This window comes from Mustela nivalis, assembly GCF_964662115.1.
Source record: "Mustela nivalis genome assembly, chromosome: 8".
Taxonomy (NCBI): Eukaryota; Metazoa; Chordata; class Mammalia; order Carnivora; family Mustelidae; genus Mustela; species Mustela nivalis.
Genome location: NC_139027.1, coordinates 40,855,861 through 40,873,303, shown reverse-complemented (window position 1 = coordinate 40,873,303; position 17,443 = coordinate 40,855,861). Strand labels below are relative to the sequence as shown.

Here is a 17,443-nt window from a genome sequence, read left to right as displayed (position 1 = left end):
TGGAAACCAACTGGATGTCTCATCTCTCATCCTTCCTCCCGTAAGTCCAATGACTCACAGGTATTGTCCAGTTCACTCCTCACAGATCTCTCAGACCCAAGCACAGCCATCCTCATCTCTCTCTCTCTCTCCTGCCACCATTCTGGCCCAAGAAACCACCAGCCCTCAGCGGCATTAATGCAATGAACTGCTGATTGCTCTCCTGCATCCACATGGGAGCCAGAAAGCTTTCTCAAAAATGCAGATGCTGCTACTTCAAACTCTTCAAGAGCTTTCACTGTTCTTGGAATACAGTGCAAAAGTCTTAACTTGGGGGTACCTGGGTAGCTCAGTCAGTTAAGCATCTACCTTCAGCTCAGGTCATGATCCCAGCGTCCTGGGACCAAGCACCACATCGGGGGAAGCCTGTTTCTCCTTCTCCCACTCGTGCTTTAAACATTCTCTCTCTCTCTAGTAAATACATAAAATCTTTTTTTAAAAATTATTAACTTGGCCTTCAAGATCTCTTCTCATTTTAATTCTCTAGCTTTGTCGATGGCACATTTCTTCACCCTGGTCCATTCCAGAAAATAGAGGGAAAAGGAACATATTGTGGCATATCCAGGCAAGGGAGTAAAGAGCAGCAGTAAGTGGGAATGAACCGTGGACCCATGCACTGGCCCAGTGAACATCACAGAAATTATGCTGAATGAAAGAGGCCAACATAAAAGACGGTGCACTAAAGACTCCCTTCATATAAATGTCTAGGACAGACACAAGTAATATAAGAAGAATACAGTACACCGATTGGGTAGGCTAGAATGGAAACTTCTGGGAGGTTGGAAACGTTCTGTGTCATGAGAAGGATGTAGTTTCACAGTTCCATCCATTTGTCAGATGTCTTTGGTTAAGATTTATCTGTTTCAGCATAAGTACATCTTGCCTTCACAAAACAACTGTAACAATAGCACTGGGGGCATTGCGGGAAGGCATGACTGGAGGTACAGCTCATAGAACAATAGCAGGATAAGAGCAGAATGCTGATCATTTCCAAAGCTGGGTGATGGGTAGAAGGGGCTCCTTATTTTATCATAATTGTTTTATAAATGCTTCAAAGTTTCTGTAACAATAGTTTTTAAAAACAGACTGGCAGAGTGCCTGGGTGGCTCAGTCAGTTAGGCGTCTGACTGCTCATTTTGGCTCAGGTCACAATCTCAGGGTCTTGAGATTGAGCCCCGCGTGGGCTCCGTGTTGGGCATGGAGACTGCTTAAGATTCTCCCTCTCCCTTCTCTTTCAAAAAAAAAAAAAAAAGAAAGAAAATGCACTCAGGTCTTGAGTAGGACTTTCATTCCTGGCTTGGTAATAATGAAGTCAGAGGAAACAGAACCCAAGTGTCTCTCCTGTTGCTGCTTGAGCTGCTGGGACCAGAGGTGGTGGCAGTGGCCAGAGGGGGAAGGTGGTCAGGAGGAAGTGGTTTCACAAGGCCCTGGGAGGGATGGAGAGGTGTGGGATGGGGAGGATGGGGCTGGGAGAGAGAAGAAAGGGTTGAGAAGGCACTGAGCTTGCTGGTATAGGCAACAGGAACAGAGCTGTAAGGCAAGAGATGTTGTCTTGGGGTAGATGTTCAGGGGACAGGACAGGGCTGAGCCAGGCCTAGAGCTGCCTGAAATCAGGAGTGGACACTCAAAAGCATCTCTTCCGGTAGGGTCACCTGCCCCTCACCTGGATTGTGTTCCTATCACAAAGCCTGTTAGACAAAAGAAGGTGATGTTTACCTCGTAGGGACCTTGGGGTGGGGGTGTCAACCAAGAAGACAGTAAGTGCCTTCCTCCCTGGCCATGGGTGTCAGCCTGGGCTGCCCTCACTCAGCACAACAGGAGGCAGGTTCAGTTTAGGAGCAATGCCAAGCCCCAGGCAAGCCCACCGCGTGAAGAGCAGCCTCACATATCCCATGAGGTACCCTGTGGGATGGGGCTTATCATCCCCACTTTCAAGATGAGGGAACAGCTCTGAGCAGGAACTGAGGACCATCAGACCCAAAGCGCGTCGCCATGTGTCCCTTGGGCCAGGCAGAATCCCTTTGTGCCCTCAGCAGCCCGAGCATGGTCATGGGAATTCCAAAAGCACCTGTCTCCCCTGCCCCCCAAACTCTCCTCCAGCCCCTCCCAGGGCTCACTGCCCCGGGAGATGCAGCACTCCTTTACCTCCTCAAAGTGAGCTCTTCCCCTCCTGCTGCCCCTGCCTGGGCACTCGGCCTGCTGCGTGACTGGTACCTTCCCAGCCTCCAGATCCCAACTCATTGCCTCTCCCCGGGAAGGCCTCTCCCAGACAGTCTTTCTTCAGAGCCTTCTCCCTAATCCTATGTTTGTTTCCTTCAGGGTAGTTACACAATTTGAGACTATCCACTGGAATTGCTTCTTGTTAACAAGCTCCCTTTTAAACCAAAGTAGCATGGCTAACCATTTTCCTGGGGTTTTTGGCAGCAGATGTCTTAAATCTCAAGCAAAGAATAGCAGGCTCTGGAGGGGGAAGGGGACAGCCCTCTGCAGAACCACAGAAAAACACAGCACTACTGCAACCTTCCATGTCTCAGCTGAAACACAGGTGAGCTTCTGCCTGGAGTCCAGCTGGGGCTGCTGCTGCTGGCGGCGTGGACAACAATGAAACTGCTTATTACGTGCTCTAATCCTCAAAACTGCCCTTTGGGGGCACGTGGGTGGCTCAGTGGGCTAAAGCCTCTGCCCTCGGCTCAGGTCATGATCTCAGAGTCCTGGGATTGAGTCCCGCATCAGGCTCTCTGCTCAGCGGGGAGCCTGCTTCCTCCTCTCTCTCTGCCTGCCTCTCTGCCTACTTGTGATCTCTCGCTGTCAAATAAATAAATAAAATCTTTAAAAAAAACAAAACAAAACAAAAACAAAAATCCTGCCCTGCAATACAGTGCCGTTAGCCAGACCCATTAGAAATCGAGGATTCCGAAGAGAACTAAAGTCACTCGACGTCTGAGATAAGGAGACCGCCGCCACCCTGACATTTTTACAGCTTCATTCTCTCTCAAGTTATGCTGTTCTCTACAGAGCCCATCAAACCCCACACAGCTCCCCCCACACACCTCCGTTTCTCCCACTCTCCCTCTTCCCCGCCTCGTCGGAACACTGGAAAGCTGCAAAGGCATATTCAAATCAAATGGTAGGTTTATTGGCTGTCTGTTACATAATGAGGTGGAAACATCTCAATTTAGGACAGTCTGAACCTTATTTTGGCTTCCTGCTACTGACAGACCAGCGACAGGCACACGGGCTGACAATTAGGGACAACAGAAGCAAACCGCTGCTGCTTCATATTTCCATAATGATTCATTCCATAGGTTTAGGGAACTTCTTGTTTCCTTTTTCATAGCATCTTCCTCTTTTCAAACTCCTTCAGAAAGAGAAAGGCAGAGAAGAGAGAGAGGATAAAAAGATTTAAGATTCAAATATCATTCCCGGTCAAAGTGATTCTGAAACCTCTTATCTTTAGGATCCTTTGAACAACCAAAAATTACAGAAGTGAAATGTACCAGGCTGAGGGTGCTTGAAAACAACAGAACAGCTTCACATTGGGCTGTGTCAGCTGGAATTTCACGAACCTAGATATACAGCCTCTACTTTATGTCTCCCAAACACAGAGCTCGAGAGGCTGTGAACTGTACTTGTTTTTCTGCGGCAGTATTATTATTAAGAGCTGACAAACTTGACTACTTAAGCAAACCCTAAAAGGCCACACATGAACCACACTGGACTTTTTAATAAGGCAATGGAAACAGCTTTGCTTAGTTTCTCCAAGAGACTAAATGCCGATTCAGTTAAGATTTGAACAGAATGTCAAGCACCTCAGAAACATCTGAAAAGGAAACAATACTGAAAATCACATCGCTCTAGACTGAAATCAGAATACGACCGATATGTAGTTGCCTGCTGCCACTTACTGGAGCCAAATGGTAATGCATGTGTCCAAATTGAAGGAAAGAAATTGCTTCACCCTTTTCCTGCCCCCATCCCGCCCCACACACTCACTAACCACCCAGAACTATGGCACATAATGTCTTATTTCAAAAGACAGGATCAGGCAAAGATTCAGTAAAACAAGAAGCGAGGCAAGGGCAAAAAAGATGGAGCCAAAACATGGTTCCCTCCTGGGATACAATTTGTTGTGCCTGATCTCAACATGCTTATGTCTGGTTTCTGCTTTGCTTTTTTGTCAAAGCTATAACCGTCATAAAAATAAAAAGAAAGAGAGCCTTAAATGATCACTTAGAGACAGGCTAAAACTCATTGCAAAGAGATTATAGAGGATACCTAGTCATTCAGAACATTTTAAACTATTATGTTCTATTAAAAAAGGAAAAGCAAAGCTTACAGTTAAGAAGTTGCTCTTCCATCCTGCAAACAATGGCATCCCAACACAGCCAGGGCCAGAAGCTACAGGCTGGAAACCCCTACCTTCCTCTTTTGATATCCCTTCCCCGCTCCCCATCAACACCCCCATCAACGCCCTCATCACCCAGGTTTCATTTCTTGTCACTCAGCCCCTCTCCCTAGAAACAGAAACCTATGAGATCAGGGTAGCTACTATCCCAAAGGCCCTCAATGAGAAAAATGAAATGCAAGGCAATGCTCCACACTCCCCCCAGATGGAATTCATGGCACTTATGGCCTCTGATATACGGTCTTGTAGATCATATTTTGCCCCTCACAAAAGAGCAAATTCCAAAATTGAAAGAAGTTAAGTTCTTTAAAATCAGAACGTTATTCCTGGTCATGCCCAATTAGGGCCCTGGGACATGAATGGAGCTGCCAGAGACTGTTAAGCTGCACATCAGAAAGAAAGAAACAGTAAGGCCCAGAAGAAAGGACCACGGTTTCTGGGCATCCAGTGTGGCCCGCGCTACAATGCCTGTTACTTCAGAGCACTCAGGCCACTGTTAAGAGCTCACCTTGTAGATGGTGGTTCCCAGCTGCGCAGGAGACATGCTGACCACAACGCCCGCACTCTGGAGGGCAGAGATCTTTTCTTTGGCTCCACCTTTTCCTCCAGCAATAATCGCCCCTGCATGACCCATTCTCCTGCCAGGAGGAGCAGTTAAACCAGCGATGAAGGACACCACAGGCTTGGCCTTGGGACCCTGGAAAGTGATATTTTAAACATTCTGATGAAGAAGTTGCCCAAAACTGGACTACAAATTCACAACTCTGAAAGGGTGGGCATGGCCCACCACTCATCCTCACTGAGAAAATCCACACACACACATGAAGCTATAATTGAAACCACTGCATTCACCTTTGAGATGACTTAACTTTTCATATGAACTCGGGGAAACAATCCTGAGCAACGTTTCTGTCTAGATATTAAAAGTCAACTTCACTGGCCACAAGCTATTTTACCAACATATATGTGATTCTTCTATTTGAAAAAAACAAAAACAAAAACAAAAAAAACACACACTTTAAAACATGTTATGTAATTTGTGATAATAATGACTTAAGACACTAGATTAGGTTGTTTTATTTCAACCTGAATTTATGTCTTAATTCATTATTAGTTTACCCATAATAAATTTGCTAGAAGGAAAAAGATGAGGTGGTAAGGCATACTAGAAAAGATGCAGGACTGGAAGTCACCAGATTCAGTTTGCTATTGACTAAAGCTTGTTGACCTTGGACAAGGCACATCAGCTCTGTAAACCTCTGATTCCTCATCTATGAAATGAAATAGCTAAACCAGAATGATGGCCAAGGGTTCCCCTCTCCTCTGAAGTTCTACGAAGTCTAAGGAAGATCAGGACTAGTTTTATTTAATAAAAATCCATTCTAATATGCAACCTCTATGTAGATAAAGAGCACTATACTAGACTCTGAGACTAAAAATAAAAAGCCACATGGGAAATATAAGGATTCCTGTGCTCTAGACTTAAAATACAGTTAAAGAAATAATATATTGGGGCGCCTGGGTGGCTCAGTGGGTTAGGCCTCTGCCTTCAGCTTGGGTCATGATCTCAGGGTCCTGGGATTGAGCCCTGCATCGGGCTCTCTCCTCAGCCGGGAGACTGCTTCCTCCTATCTCTCTCTCTCTGCCTGCCTCTCTGCCTACTTGTGATCTGTCTCTCTGTTAAATAAATAAAAATTTAAAAAAAAATTTTTTTAATAAAAACTTAAAACCATTTTTAAAAACATTCTAGTAAGAAGTGTGGTATTATTTTACATTTTTCTAATTCTTGAATGTCAAATTTAACAAAAGGCAAATGGATTCTGATCTTTTTTTTAAATTTTTTTAAATTTATTTTCAGCATAACAGTATTCATTGTTTTTGTACCACACCCAGTGCTCCATGCAGTCTGTGCCCTCTATAATACCCACAACCTGGTACCCCGACATCCCACCCCCCCTGTTTTTCAGAGTCCATAGTCTCTCATGGTTCACCTCCGCATTCAATCTATATTCACTAGGCTGAACTAAGAGAAAATCTGGACTCAAACACATACGTGGTTTGAAAAGGAGAAGAATTTTAATAGCCTGTGGATATTCTTCATTGATACGACACAAACCTCTTCAAGTCGTAATTTCTTAGGGTTAGTTGCAATGTTGGAATCTGAAACTACAGCAATGAACTTTCTGTCCTTTGCTATTTTAAAATCCATTGAATGTATCTTTTACCTATAATGATTTTCTAACATTCATTAGTCAGATGAAAAATACAGGTTTACTAAGTTATGCACATCTTCTAAATGTTGATACATTTCATTATTCAATATCAACAAATCATAGCCATCATTATCAGGTTCAAAGTCTTTAGTAGGAGGAAGTGATCAAGTTCAGTGGCAGAAACAACTTTTCTGATTTATGAATATTCACTTGATAGCTCAAATTTTATCAGTCAATAAATACTGTAAATAGTTTTCCTTGCTATGGCAGGTTCATTCTGTTCGTTTTTGAGAAAAGGTCTGCCAAATACCCCAGTCTGAACAACTAGTTTGCTTGCCAATTTCCTGAGAGTAAATGGTGTTCCATGAAAAACACAGCTAGTTCACAGCTCAAATTGGGAAGGTGCTTTACCTCCCACTTCATCACAAAATACGGACTCATGGGTTAGGATTTAATAAAATTAATACTTTTACTGCTTCATCAAGGACATTCTTAAAGGAAATTGGTTTGGTTTTGTTTTTCTAACTCTATGTGCCAGTGAACGATCTAGAACAGTTGCTTCCACTGCCCAGCTCTGTGGTACGGTGCCAGCATGCCAGGTTCGGCGTGGGCTGACAATGCTGACTCCAGCCTCATCTCCCACCATTTCTCCCTGCTCTTTGTCTTCCAGTAATTCCAGGCTGCTCCACCTCTGCTCCTCTGCAGAGAATGTTCTCTGGACACCTAGCCAATTTCTACTTAACTTTGAGACCTGGATCAAGCCTCCTCTTCCCCCATAAGCCTTCTGACTCTTCTTCCCACCGTCTCCACAAACACCCTTGTGAAGACCATCTTCTGTGCAGGGATGTCAAAGCTGTGCCTTTGACAAGGTACTACTATTACACTAAGAACAGCGGCTGTGACTCATTTCCTGCGTGTTCCCCTCCCAAACTATGAAATCCCTGAACACAGGAACTTTGTTCTCACTTATTTCCATATGCCTAGCACTGACAGTGGTACAGAATTCAAGAGAAGACTCTACAAGTCACTTACTCATTCACTCATGGGCTCTGGAGAGTTATGAACATCCCATATTTAAATCGCACTAATTTCTACTTGATCCCTTTGTCTGCATACTCACAGAAAAAGAATACTGTACTAGAAGGAAATAAGATTTCAATGAACCTAGAATATATATTCTGTCCTATTAACAAAGGAGAGTCACTTGAAATTTCTTAAGGAGAGAAAAATAAAATTAAAAAGACTATGAAGACGTATGATTAGAAAACAGGATACAGAAATGATGAGAAACAGACCAGTTAGGATGATGTCAGTATAGTCCAAGCAGAGGCCCAGGGCTGGCGACCCTTTTCCTGAATCCCTGCAATCTGATTTCTGAATCAGAATCCCTGTACTCTGATTCCAGAATCCTGAATTCTGATTCCTGAGCCCTCCATGATGCAATGGAGACATGAGTCAGACCTGGGATGGATCCCACCCCTTGGTTCATTTGCTGTATACCTACCACTGGCAAGTCATTAACCTCTCTGTGCCAGCTGCCTTATTCATAAAAGGACAAAACCCCTTACCCAAAGGGTCAAGATAAAACAACACCACTTTTACAAGTAAGTATTGTCATAATGATGATAACAATAAAAACAGCAGTGGTGGCAGCAGATAGCACTACTAAGTGTTCACTCTGTGCCAGGGACTGTGCTAAGTGTTTTATGTCACCTGTTCAACCTAGAATCTTGTACACTGTGGGCCCTTAATAAAAATTCGCCCCAAATCAAAACCACAGTGAAATACCATCTCACAGCAGTCAGAATGGCTAAAATGAACAAGTTAGGAAATGACAGATGTTGACAAGGATGTGGAGAAAGGGGAACCCTTCTACACTGTTGGTGGGAATGCAAGCTGGTGCAGCCTCTCAAAAACAGTATGGGGGTTTCTCAAAAAGCTGAAGGTAGAGCTACCCTATGACCCAGCAATCGCACTATTGAGTATTTACCCTAAAGATACAAATATATTGATCTGAAGGGGCACGTGCACCCAAATGTTTATAGCAGAAATGTCCACAATAGTCAAACTATGGAAAGAACCTAGATGTCCATCAACAGATGAATGGATAAAGAAGATGTGGTATATATATACAGTGAAATACTATGCAGCCATCAAAAGAAATGAAATCTTGCTATTTGCAACCACATGGACGGAACTAGAGGGTATTATGCTAAGTGAAATAAGTCAATCGGAAAAAGTTAATTATCATATGATCACTCTGATATGAGGAATCTAAGAGGCAGGTCGGGGGTATTGGGGGTAGGGAGGGAACAAATGAAATAAAATGGGATTGGGAGGGAGACAAACCATAAGAGACTTAATCTCACGCAACATACTGAGGGTTGTTGGGTGGGGGAGGGTTAGGGAGGCTGGGTTATGGACACTGGGTAGGGTATGTGGTACAGTGAGTGCTGTGAAATGTGTAAGCCTGATGATTCACAGACCTGTACCTCTGGGGCAAATAATATATTATATGTTAATAAAAAAATAAAATTTGTCCCACAGGAACTAACCAGGAATAGGAAAACATGTGCCAAATGAAATAAAACATATATGCTTAGCTTTCTCCACTAAATTCTAAGCTACTCAAGGGATCCAGAGTTGAGCCTAAATACATTTTAAAATTTACCTGAATATAGCATAATGTCACATTAACCCGAATCTTTCCTAAAAAGAAGTCCATTTTTACTTGAATTTCAAACTTTACAGCTTCTCTGAATTTAAGAGACTCTAGTAACATTTTACCCCAAACTCCTGACAATCTACTTTATTCTTTCTGTATCCACCACTTACTGGTGTCTAATGTGTGAAGGGAATGGGTTGGGCACCAGGGTACAACAGTCCCTGTCGCCCCAGATACAGGCTAGAATGGGATATTAAGCATGCCTCGCAGAGGGAATGAGCAAAGGCAAGTGAGAATGAAAACAACTGGAAGGTCAGATGGGACACGGACGTGAAGGAGAGAGTCAGAGAGGTAGGTGTCTAGGCACTAGAATACCATGCTAAGTCCACACTTGATCCTACGTGTGATGGGAAACTGTCACGGTTTAAAACCCGGTGGTAAGAGGCGCCCATGTCTGTGTTTCAGAAGGGCAGATGATCTGGGTGGCCGGAGCACGATGGCCTCAGAGAGAAGGAAAAGGTGGTGGCTGAGCAACGGGAGTTGAGATTTTCAGAAGAAACTACTGACCTGGTCCAGGGGATAGAAGACGGCAGCTCAAACCAGAGCAGAGGGATGAATTACAGACAACGCTCTGATTCTCAACATACTACTGAGGATAGAGCTTGGTAAACAGGTGGAAACAGAAGAGAGAGAAGTAAAAGATGCTTCTGAGATTTCTGCCTTGGAAACTACATGAAGTATGATGTTTATACCATTCACACTAAAGGAACCGGCCACGGAAAGTACATCCAGGGAAAAATTAAGATGAGAACAAACAGAAGAAAGACCAAGAAGACAGGGAGGAGGAAGAAGGAACGGAGGCGGCCAGTAGCCTCTGCGAAAGCCACGGCAGGAGATTGAGATTCAACAGCAGCACGGCCCTGACAAGCGCACCAAGTGCCAACTGTGTGTGAAGAGCTATATTTTTCCAAACCCAAACCCAAACTTACTGAATTATGTTGCTTCAAAAATTCTGCAGCATTTTCTTCTGCATTACCACCAATTTCACCAATTAATATGATGCCTTCTGTGGCTGGATCATTCAGGAAGATTTCAAGGCAGTCAATAAAATCTGTGCCATTAAAAGGATCACCTCCAATGCCTGAAAAAGTCAAAGAATACCAACATCAGCTGAAAATTTAAGGATAAATCTTACAAATTAGGCCAAGAAATGTTGTTTCAACTCATTTCTTACTTTGTCTACCACTCTCACCAATGTTTTAAAATGCATCATCACTCTTGCATTTAATATTTTCAAAAAATCACAAAGTGCTACGTTTATTTCTGTTCCTAATTATTACATGAATGCTAAATCGTAGCTGATTTCAGATATTCACAAAGACAAGCTTCTTTTTGTTTTTGCTCTTTTGTCAAGCTTCCTTTCTCCCATGAAATTAATCCCAAACAACTCTTTTAAAATGGGCATTTTAAGAAAAAGTGTGTCTATGTTGCAAGCAAGGAAAATCGTCTCTTCTCTATTTAAACATTTTACAAATGTCTTTGCACAAAGTAACTATAAGATGTGGCGCATTGCAGATAAACCACACGCAAGTTTTAAGACACAAGTCCCAATGTAAGACAGAGTTGAGTGTACACTGTCCCCTCTTCCCTTAGATCCAGGGTGAGTGAGACCACAAACACACACATTTAAGGCAGGATTGATTTCCTACCTCTCAATGCACCTCTGAAGAACTAAGCTGAGGAAGAGTAGCAGCATTTATTGAGTGCCAACTGTATATCAAGTACACGCCCCAGCACATTTTAGACCTGTCACTTCCTAATTCTTCCAGCCTCTCTGTGAAATAAGCATTAGTATCAGCAATTTACAAATTAAAGACAGAAGCTGGAGAATATGAATTTTGCAATTCTGTTCCAAACCTTTCCTTATTCTCCATCACACTAAGTTACTCTGTGGCTAAGATTATACTTTGTACATAGAGAAGCTCAATTACTATTTCCAATATTGATTTTATGGGTCTAAATCCTAATAAAAAGAGTCCAGGGCTTTATTTCATATTTTACTATATGAGAAGCTACTTTTGAAAGTCTTTTAACAGTTATTCTAAAAATTTGAAGCTATATTTATAAAAATGAGAAATCTGCCTCACTTCTAGCAACTTTTAAAAGTGGTAGGCAATATAATGTAGCAAAAAGAGAAGTTCTGGGGATCTCAACTGTAGATTTTTCTCACAACTAAAGCTGTAATAGTACAACTTCTCAGCTCACAGGTGCCTCAGGGTTGCCTTAAGAAAAAGATAACAAATGGCAAAGAATTCAGTAACTAGGAAGCACTGAATGATAGCTTATAGGAACAATGATAATTATAGTAATCAAAGCCCTAACATGAAGAAACATTTCTTCATAACAAGCGAAGGAAGTGACGTTTTCAGGCACCAAGGCTCTTCAGGGCACGTGTCCCACGATGCTTGTTCCACAACATGCAAGTCAAGCCTTAGACCATGAATCTTAAAAATAAAGGATGGTGCCTCATACTGAGGCTAAATAAATTTAAGATCTTAACATCTTTTTTAATAAAATGGTTATCAAAACCTCCTGCAAATAACCAAAACAATAATTATTACTGTACTCATTCAATGAAGTTACTGCATTATAATAACATGATTCTATCAAAAATATCTCACCAACGCACAAAGACTGCCCCAATCCAACTTGTGTCGTTTGGTGAACTGCTTCATAAGTAAGGGTGCCAGATCTGGACACAATACCTTAAAGGAAGAGAATTTTAAAATATTAGATTGTGTCCCTATCATAGTCTATCATGTTATAGATACAAGTATATAAAAGAATCCATTCCACAATTTGTCATCCAAATCAACAAGTGTAAGATCAGTGCATAAATACCTAGCTTCTCACTATGAATTCGAGTGTATGTAACCAGACTGTCTGCACCAACTGATCAAACTGAAAGACGTGTGTGTATCTCGGCACTGCTAGTACCCTATGGAATGCTGTTCGATTGCTCTCTTAGAACAATACTGCTTCTCCCCATTCCTGTGTTCACAGTACTTAACATAGATCCTACACAGAAGGAGCTCAATACTTACCTGAATGGCTCAAAGCTGAAAACCCTTCAATGAAGTACAACCTTCCTCTTAAGCAAAACCTAATTCCAATCGTTTTAAAGTCATTCAATCACTGGACCCTAATTCATGACAAATGACCATCACTACCACCATCCCCCATCTGCCTCATTCATCAGTTCTGCCTTATCGTCTGAGCTTTCTCTCCATCTACACACTGTCTCCTTACAACTTCTCATTTCATAACTGAGAAGGTTGGGTAGGATTACCTACCTACCTATGCATTCAGTACATTTAGCTTTGTTTAAACAAAGTATAGTTGGTAATTTCCTAGTTGTACATCTTGTGTATGATTGTCTAGTCTCCTTTCCACTCTTCCTACTTGACTCTTATGGTACGATTATGGTCTAGGTGTCCACTCAACATCTTAGATTACTGGGAAAAACAACTATTTTATTTATTCTAGTCTGGTGATGGATCAATGTAATAACCAGTGAATACCAGGACGTTATCATTCTTCTAAGGGGCTTTCATGTGATTATATAAATGATATGTAAATTACATAAATGCAAACTGCATACACTGAAAGTAAAGACAGTCATGTTTTTAGGGTAGATTACTCCTGTCATTCTTAAAGTATCTATAGTAAGAGGCTAGCACTTAAAAATACCTATTAATAAGGATACTTCTGCTTCTGAAAAGTAGAATTACCTTCCTCTCTTCTTCCTGAAAGTACAACTAAAAACCTTGGGCATTCTATGTAAAATAAATACAAGAAATCACTAAGAGATGAAAGGAGGCCAAGTGGCTAGGGACCTCGAGACTCGAGGAATGAAACACTGGTGAGTTCCCTGAGTTTTCTTTTGCTTCATGCATCCCAGATACAGAGCGAAAGAAGCCAGCATCCCACAAACAGAAGGGTACAGGAAAAAAGTTTACCCCAAATGCCTGCTCACTCTAGCAAAAGAACCAAGGACAACCTAGCAAAACAGAAAACTTTTTTTTTTTTTAAGATTTTATTTATTTATTGGAGACAGAGAAAGAGCACAAGTAGGTAGAGCGGCAGGCAGAGAGGGAAAAGTAGATTCCCCACTGAGCAGGGAGTTTGATGTGGGGCTCGATCCCAGGACCCCAGGATCATGACCTGAGCTGAAGGCAGATGCTCAAGGTTAAGACGCTTAACCAACTGAGCCACCCAGGCACCCCAAAACAGAAAACTTTTGAGATAATAACCACTCTATACTAACTTAACACTACAGAAAATAACTGTGCCTCCACCCTCACTCACATAGGCAAAGGCCAAAGGGATTCCTAGACCTCCACACTTAGGAGGCTACACTGAGGCACCCCAACATGCCAGCCAAGTCGATGAAAGAGAAGTAGTCAGTCAGGACTTTATTTTTCTAAAACTATTTTTTTTTTAAGATTTTATTTATGTATCTGACAGAGAGAGATCACAAGTAGGCAAAGAGGCATGCAGAGAGAAAAGGGGAAGCAGACTCCCCGCTGAGCAGAGAGCCCAATGCAGGACTCTATCCCAGGACCCTGAGATAATGACCTGAGCCGAAGGCAGAAACTTAACCCTCTGAGCCACCCAGATGCACCAGGACATTCATCTATGCCAGACGATAATGAGCTCCTCTTCATCCCCACGATGTTAATTTGATTATTTCCTTGAGGAACTAAACAAGAATTTTCACTAGACATTTTGAGAAAGTTTGTAATATCCGACAAGGCAAAGTCACTGAAAGACCAGATTATAGAAAGATGAACAATAAAAATATTCAAAGCATGTATATATACTTACAAAGGACTTACACCCAGAATATTTATGGAAGCCCTCACTACAATCAACAATAAAAAGACAATCCAATAAAAAATGTGCAAAAAACTTGAACTGATAATTCACAAAAGAAGCTATATAAATAGCCTATAAGCACACGAGACAGTGCTCTACATATTTAGTTGCCAGGGAAAGTCAAATGAAAACCATGAGACAACATTTCACTCCTAGCAGAATGGCTAAAAATAAAGACTGCGAATACTAAATGTTTGTAAAGATGTGGACTGGAACGTTCATACACTGATGGTGGAAATGTAAAATGAATAGCCACTTCACAGAACTACTGGGCAATTTCATTTATTTATTTATTTATTTATTTGACAAAGATCACAAGTAGGCATAGAGGCAGGTAGAGAGAGAGGAGTAAGCAGGGGCTCAATGAGGCTCAATCCCAGGACCCTGGGATCATGACCTGAGCCAAAGGCAGAGGTTTTAACCCACTGAGCCACCCAGGTACCCCTACTGGGCGATTTCTTAAAGAGCTACACATACGTCAAACCTATGACTTAGTGATTCCATTCTTAAGAATTTTACCCAAGAGAAATGAACATGTGTCCACTGAAAGACCTCTACACAATTGTCACCTTAGCCTTATTCATAATGATTCAAACCTTGGAACCACCCAAATGCTCATCAACAGGAGAATGAACAAACTGTGGCAGAATCACACAACATAGTATTACTTAGCAGTAAAGTGAAATAAACTACCAATACATGCGAACACATGGAAGAAACATGCTGAGCAGGAAAAGAATCTTCAAAAACTCCAAAAAAATTCTTCAGTGACTCTGCAGAATTATTATGGATTCTTAATCTCATCCAACGCAGGATAGAGAACTGATTCACTACAGACCTCCCTGGTAAATTCCACTACGGTTAATTAAAATAAATTACATTTGCACTGTCACAAATTCTCTTGGTGAATTTTGAGCTTAGAGCAAAGAATTTTTTTTTTTTAATCTATAAGAAACATACCAATTCTTCCTTTCTTGTGAATATGGCCAGGCATGATGCCGATTTTGCATTCTCCAGGCTGAAGGAAAGGAAATCAGTGTTTCAGAAAAATGATGGAAAAAAAAAAAACACAACAACCAGTAACTAACAGGTCATACACACAAACACACTTGGCCTGACTGAAAGCTAGTTAGCCTTCTGAAAACCTAAGTCCAGGTCTATTTTGGTTTGTGACACTTACATTGATGATTCCAGGGCAGTTAGGCCCAATCAGCCTCGTCTTTCCCTGGCGCAATAGTTTGTGCTTGACCCGTACCATGTCCTGCTGTGGGATACCTTCAGTAATGCACACGACCAAGGGTACTTCCGCTTCGACGGCTTCACTGATGGCAGCAGCAGCGAAAGGAGGAGGAACATATATGACAGAAGCTGTCGCTCCTGTCTTTTCTTTGGCCTGAAACATTAACCATGAAGCCCTTTATTATGGGTTAAGTTGTAAACACTGTAAAATTGCATTCAATACCATGATTTTAATAACATCTTGGGATCAGGAAAGGGCACCACCAGGAGACATTGGATGTCTTCATTCTTCCCATTAGCAAGTTCACTGCACTGTCAGAAAAGAGCGGAACCAAGCAGAGCCTCAGGGCCTCCTTTCTGCCCCCCACCCTGTGGACTGCCAGTCTGAATTGAAAGGTTCCGTGACACCCCGTTCCCTCAGGCGATGGCACATCAGGAAACCTGAAAGCAGGGCTGATGTGCGTTTGTGTCCTCTCATTCCTGTGGCCATGTTTATTTTTGTTGCCCTACAAGACATCATATCACCTGTTCAGTACCAACGACCCTATACCTCCCCAGGAGAAAAGGGATGAGTAAGCTGCCGAGCCTCAGAACTCAGCTCTCAAACAACTCTTCAAAACATATCATACTTGATAATATCATCAAGAGACGTCAAAAATGATGTGGTTTTTATGCTCACAACTTTTATTCTAAACACGTTAATTAAAAATGAACTAAAGTACAAATGCATAAATGGCCACAGAATGAGAATGTGGGCCAAATAAGCATTAGTGTCTACTCTACATCACCCCCCAACAAATGCAAAGCACTTAAGGCCACCGGTTTGACCATGGTTCTCTCCGTGTATCAATATAATGTTTCCTTCTCCCCACCTCTATGTGTGGTTTCGTCTCCTCCAATTTAATGGAAGCTCCTTGAAGACAGATATTGTCAGTGATCTCTGACTCTCCAAGAGAGACAGTACCTGGTCTCTGAGAGAACGGCTCAAGATAGGTCTTGTTAAGGCCTCACCACCACCCTGTATGCTTAGTAATCCCATCTACAAATCAAGATGCTGTGGCCAAAAGACAGTAAATAACTTACACAAGGTCACATAGCTAGGAAGTGAGTGGCAGAGCCAAGATTCAGATCTAAGTATCTCTGATTCCAAAATGTCTGTTCTTTTCAGTGACAGCAGGCTGCCTCCCTATAAATGTTAAAATATAACTTAATCAAGATAGAAATCAAAACCTTTAGGAAGGCTGTGTCATGGGATTTTACAATGGAAAAATACTAAGCTATGGAGCATACAGGTACAACTAGAAGGGGCAGAAGTAAAAGACAGTGACTTTCAGAATCATCCCTGAATGACTCCCCATCCCCAGAGACCAAGGAGCTTTCTCTACATCAGCTCTGTTAAAAAGGGGGATCTTGACACTGACAGAAGAACAGAGTCACATCATCAACAAATGATGCCAGAGGTTAAAAATAATATTTAAACTCTATTCAATGTGGTAACAGAGAAGAGGGTACAAAAAAAATAAAATAAAATAAAACGTAGGTTGGAAGCAAAAGGAGTCAGATCATAGGCATGTAGGTATTTTTTTTTGGAAAATAGATCCTACAGTCTTCCACCTCTTAAGGCTACAAATACTGCCAGAAGCTAACTACGGCAACGGGGTCTGTGCTAACAAGCGATACTGGACTCAGAAAAGCTTTCTGAATGTCTTAAAGAAAGCATTTCTAATCATTCGGAAAGCTTTTTGTAAGTGCTAAACAGGTGAGAAATATAGTATCTGTCAGAGAACTTACAAAATACTGCCAATGTCATATCCATTTGAGTCATGATGAATAATAAATGAGTTGCTTAGCAACAAAAACTTTCTTTAAAAGAAAGTAAAAAAGGCTCATGAAAAAGTCAAATCTACCTAGAGGAATTATGAAAACAGCTCTATTTTGAGGTCA

At 41.9% G+C, this 17,443-nt stretch overlaps 1 protein-coding gene across 1 annotated transcript in view; it reads right to left on the bottom strand.

The window, feature by feature from the left end:
- Nucleotides 1-3,153: 3,153 nt before the first annotated feature.
- Nucleotides 3,154-17,443, bottom strand: part of SUCLG1 (succinate-CoA ligase GDP/ADP-forming subunit alpha) — a 31,609-nt gene continuing 17,319 nt past the window's right edge. Inside the window, exons 4-9 of the mRNA XM_082743543.1 lie at nt 15,441-15,653; nt 15,221-15,278; nt 12,004-12,087; nt 10,312-10,463; nt 4,953-5,141; nt 3,154-3,397 (exon numbers count right to left, since the gene is read on the bottom strand). Of these exons, the coding sequence (XP_082599669.1) occupies nt 3,371-3,397; nt 4,953-5,141; nt 10,312-10,463; nt 12,004-12,087; nt 15,221-15,278; nt 15,441-15,653 (723 nt within the window). The 3' untranslated portion in view covers nt 3,154-3,370. The remainder of the gene's footprint in view (nt 3,398-4,952; nt 5,142-10,311; nt 10,464-12,003; nt 12,088-15,220; nt 15,279-15,440; nt 15,654-17,443) is intronic.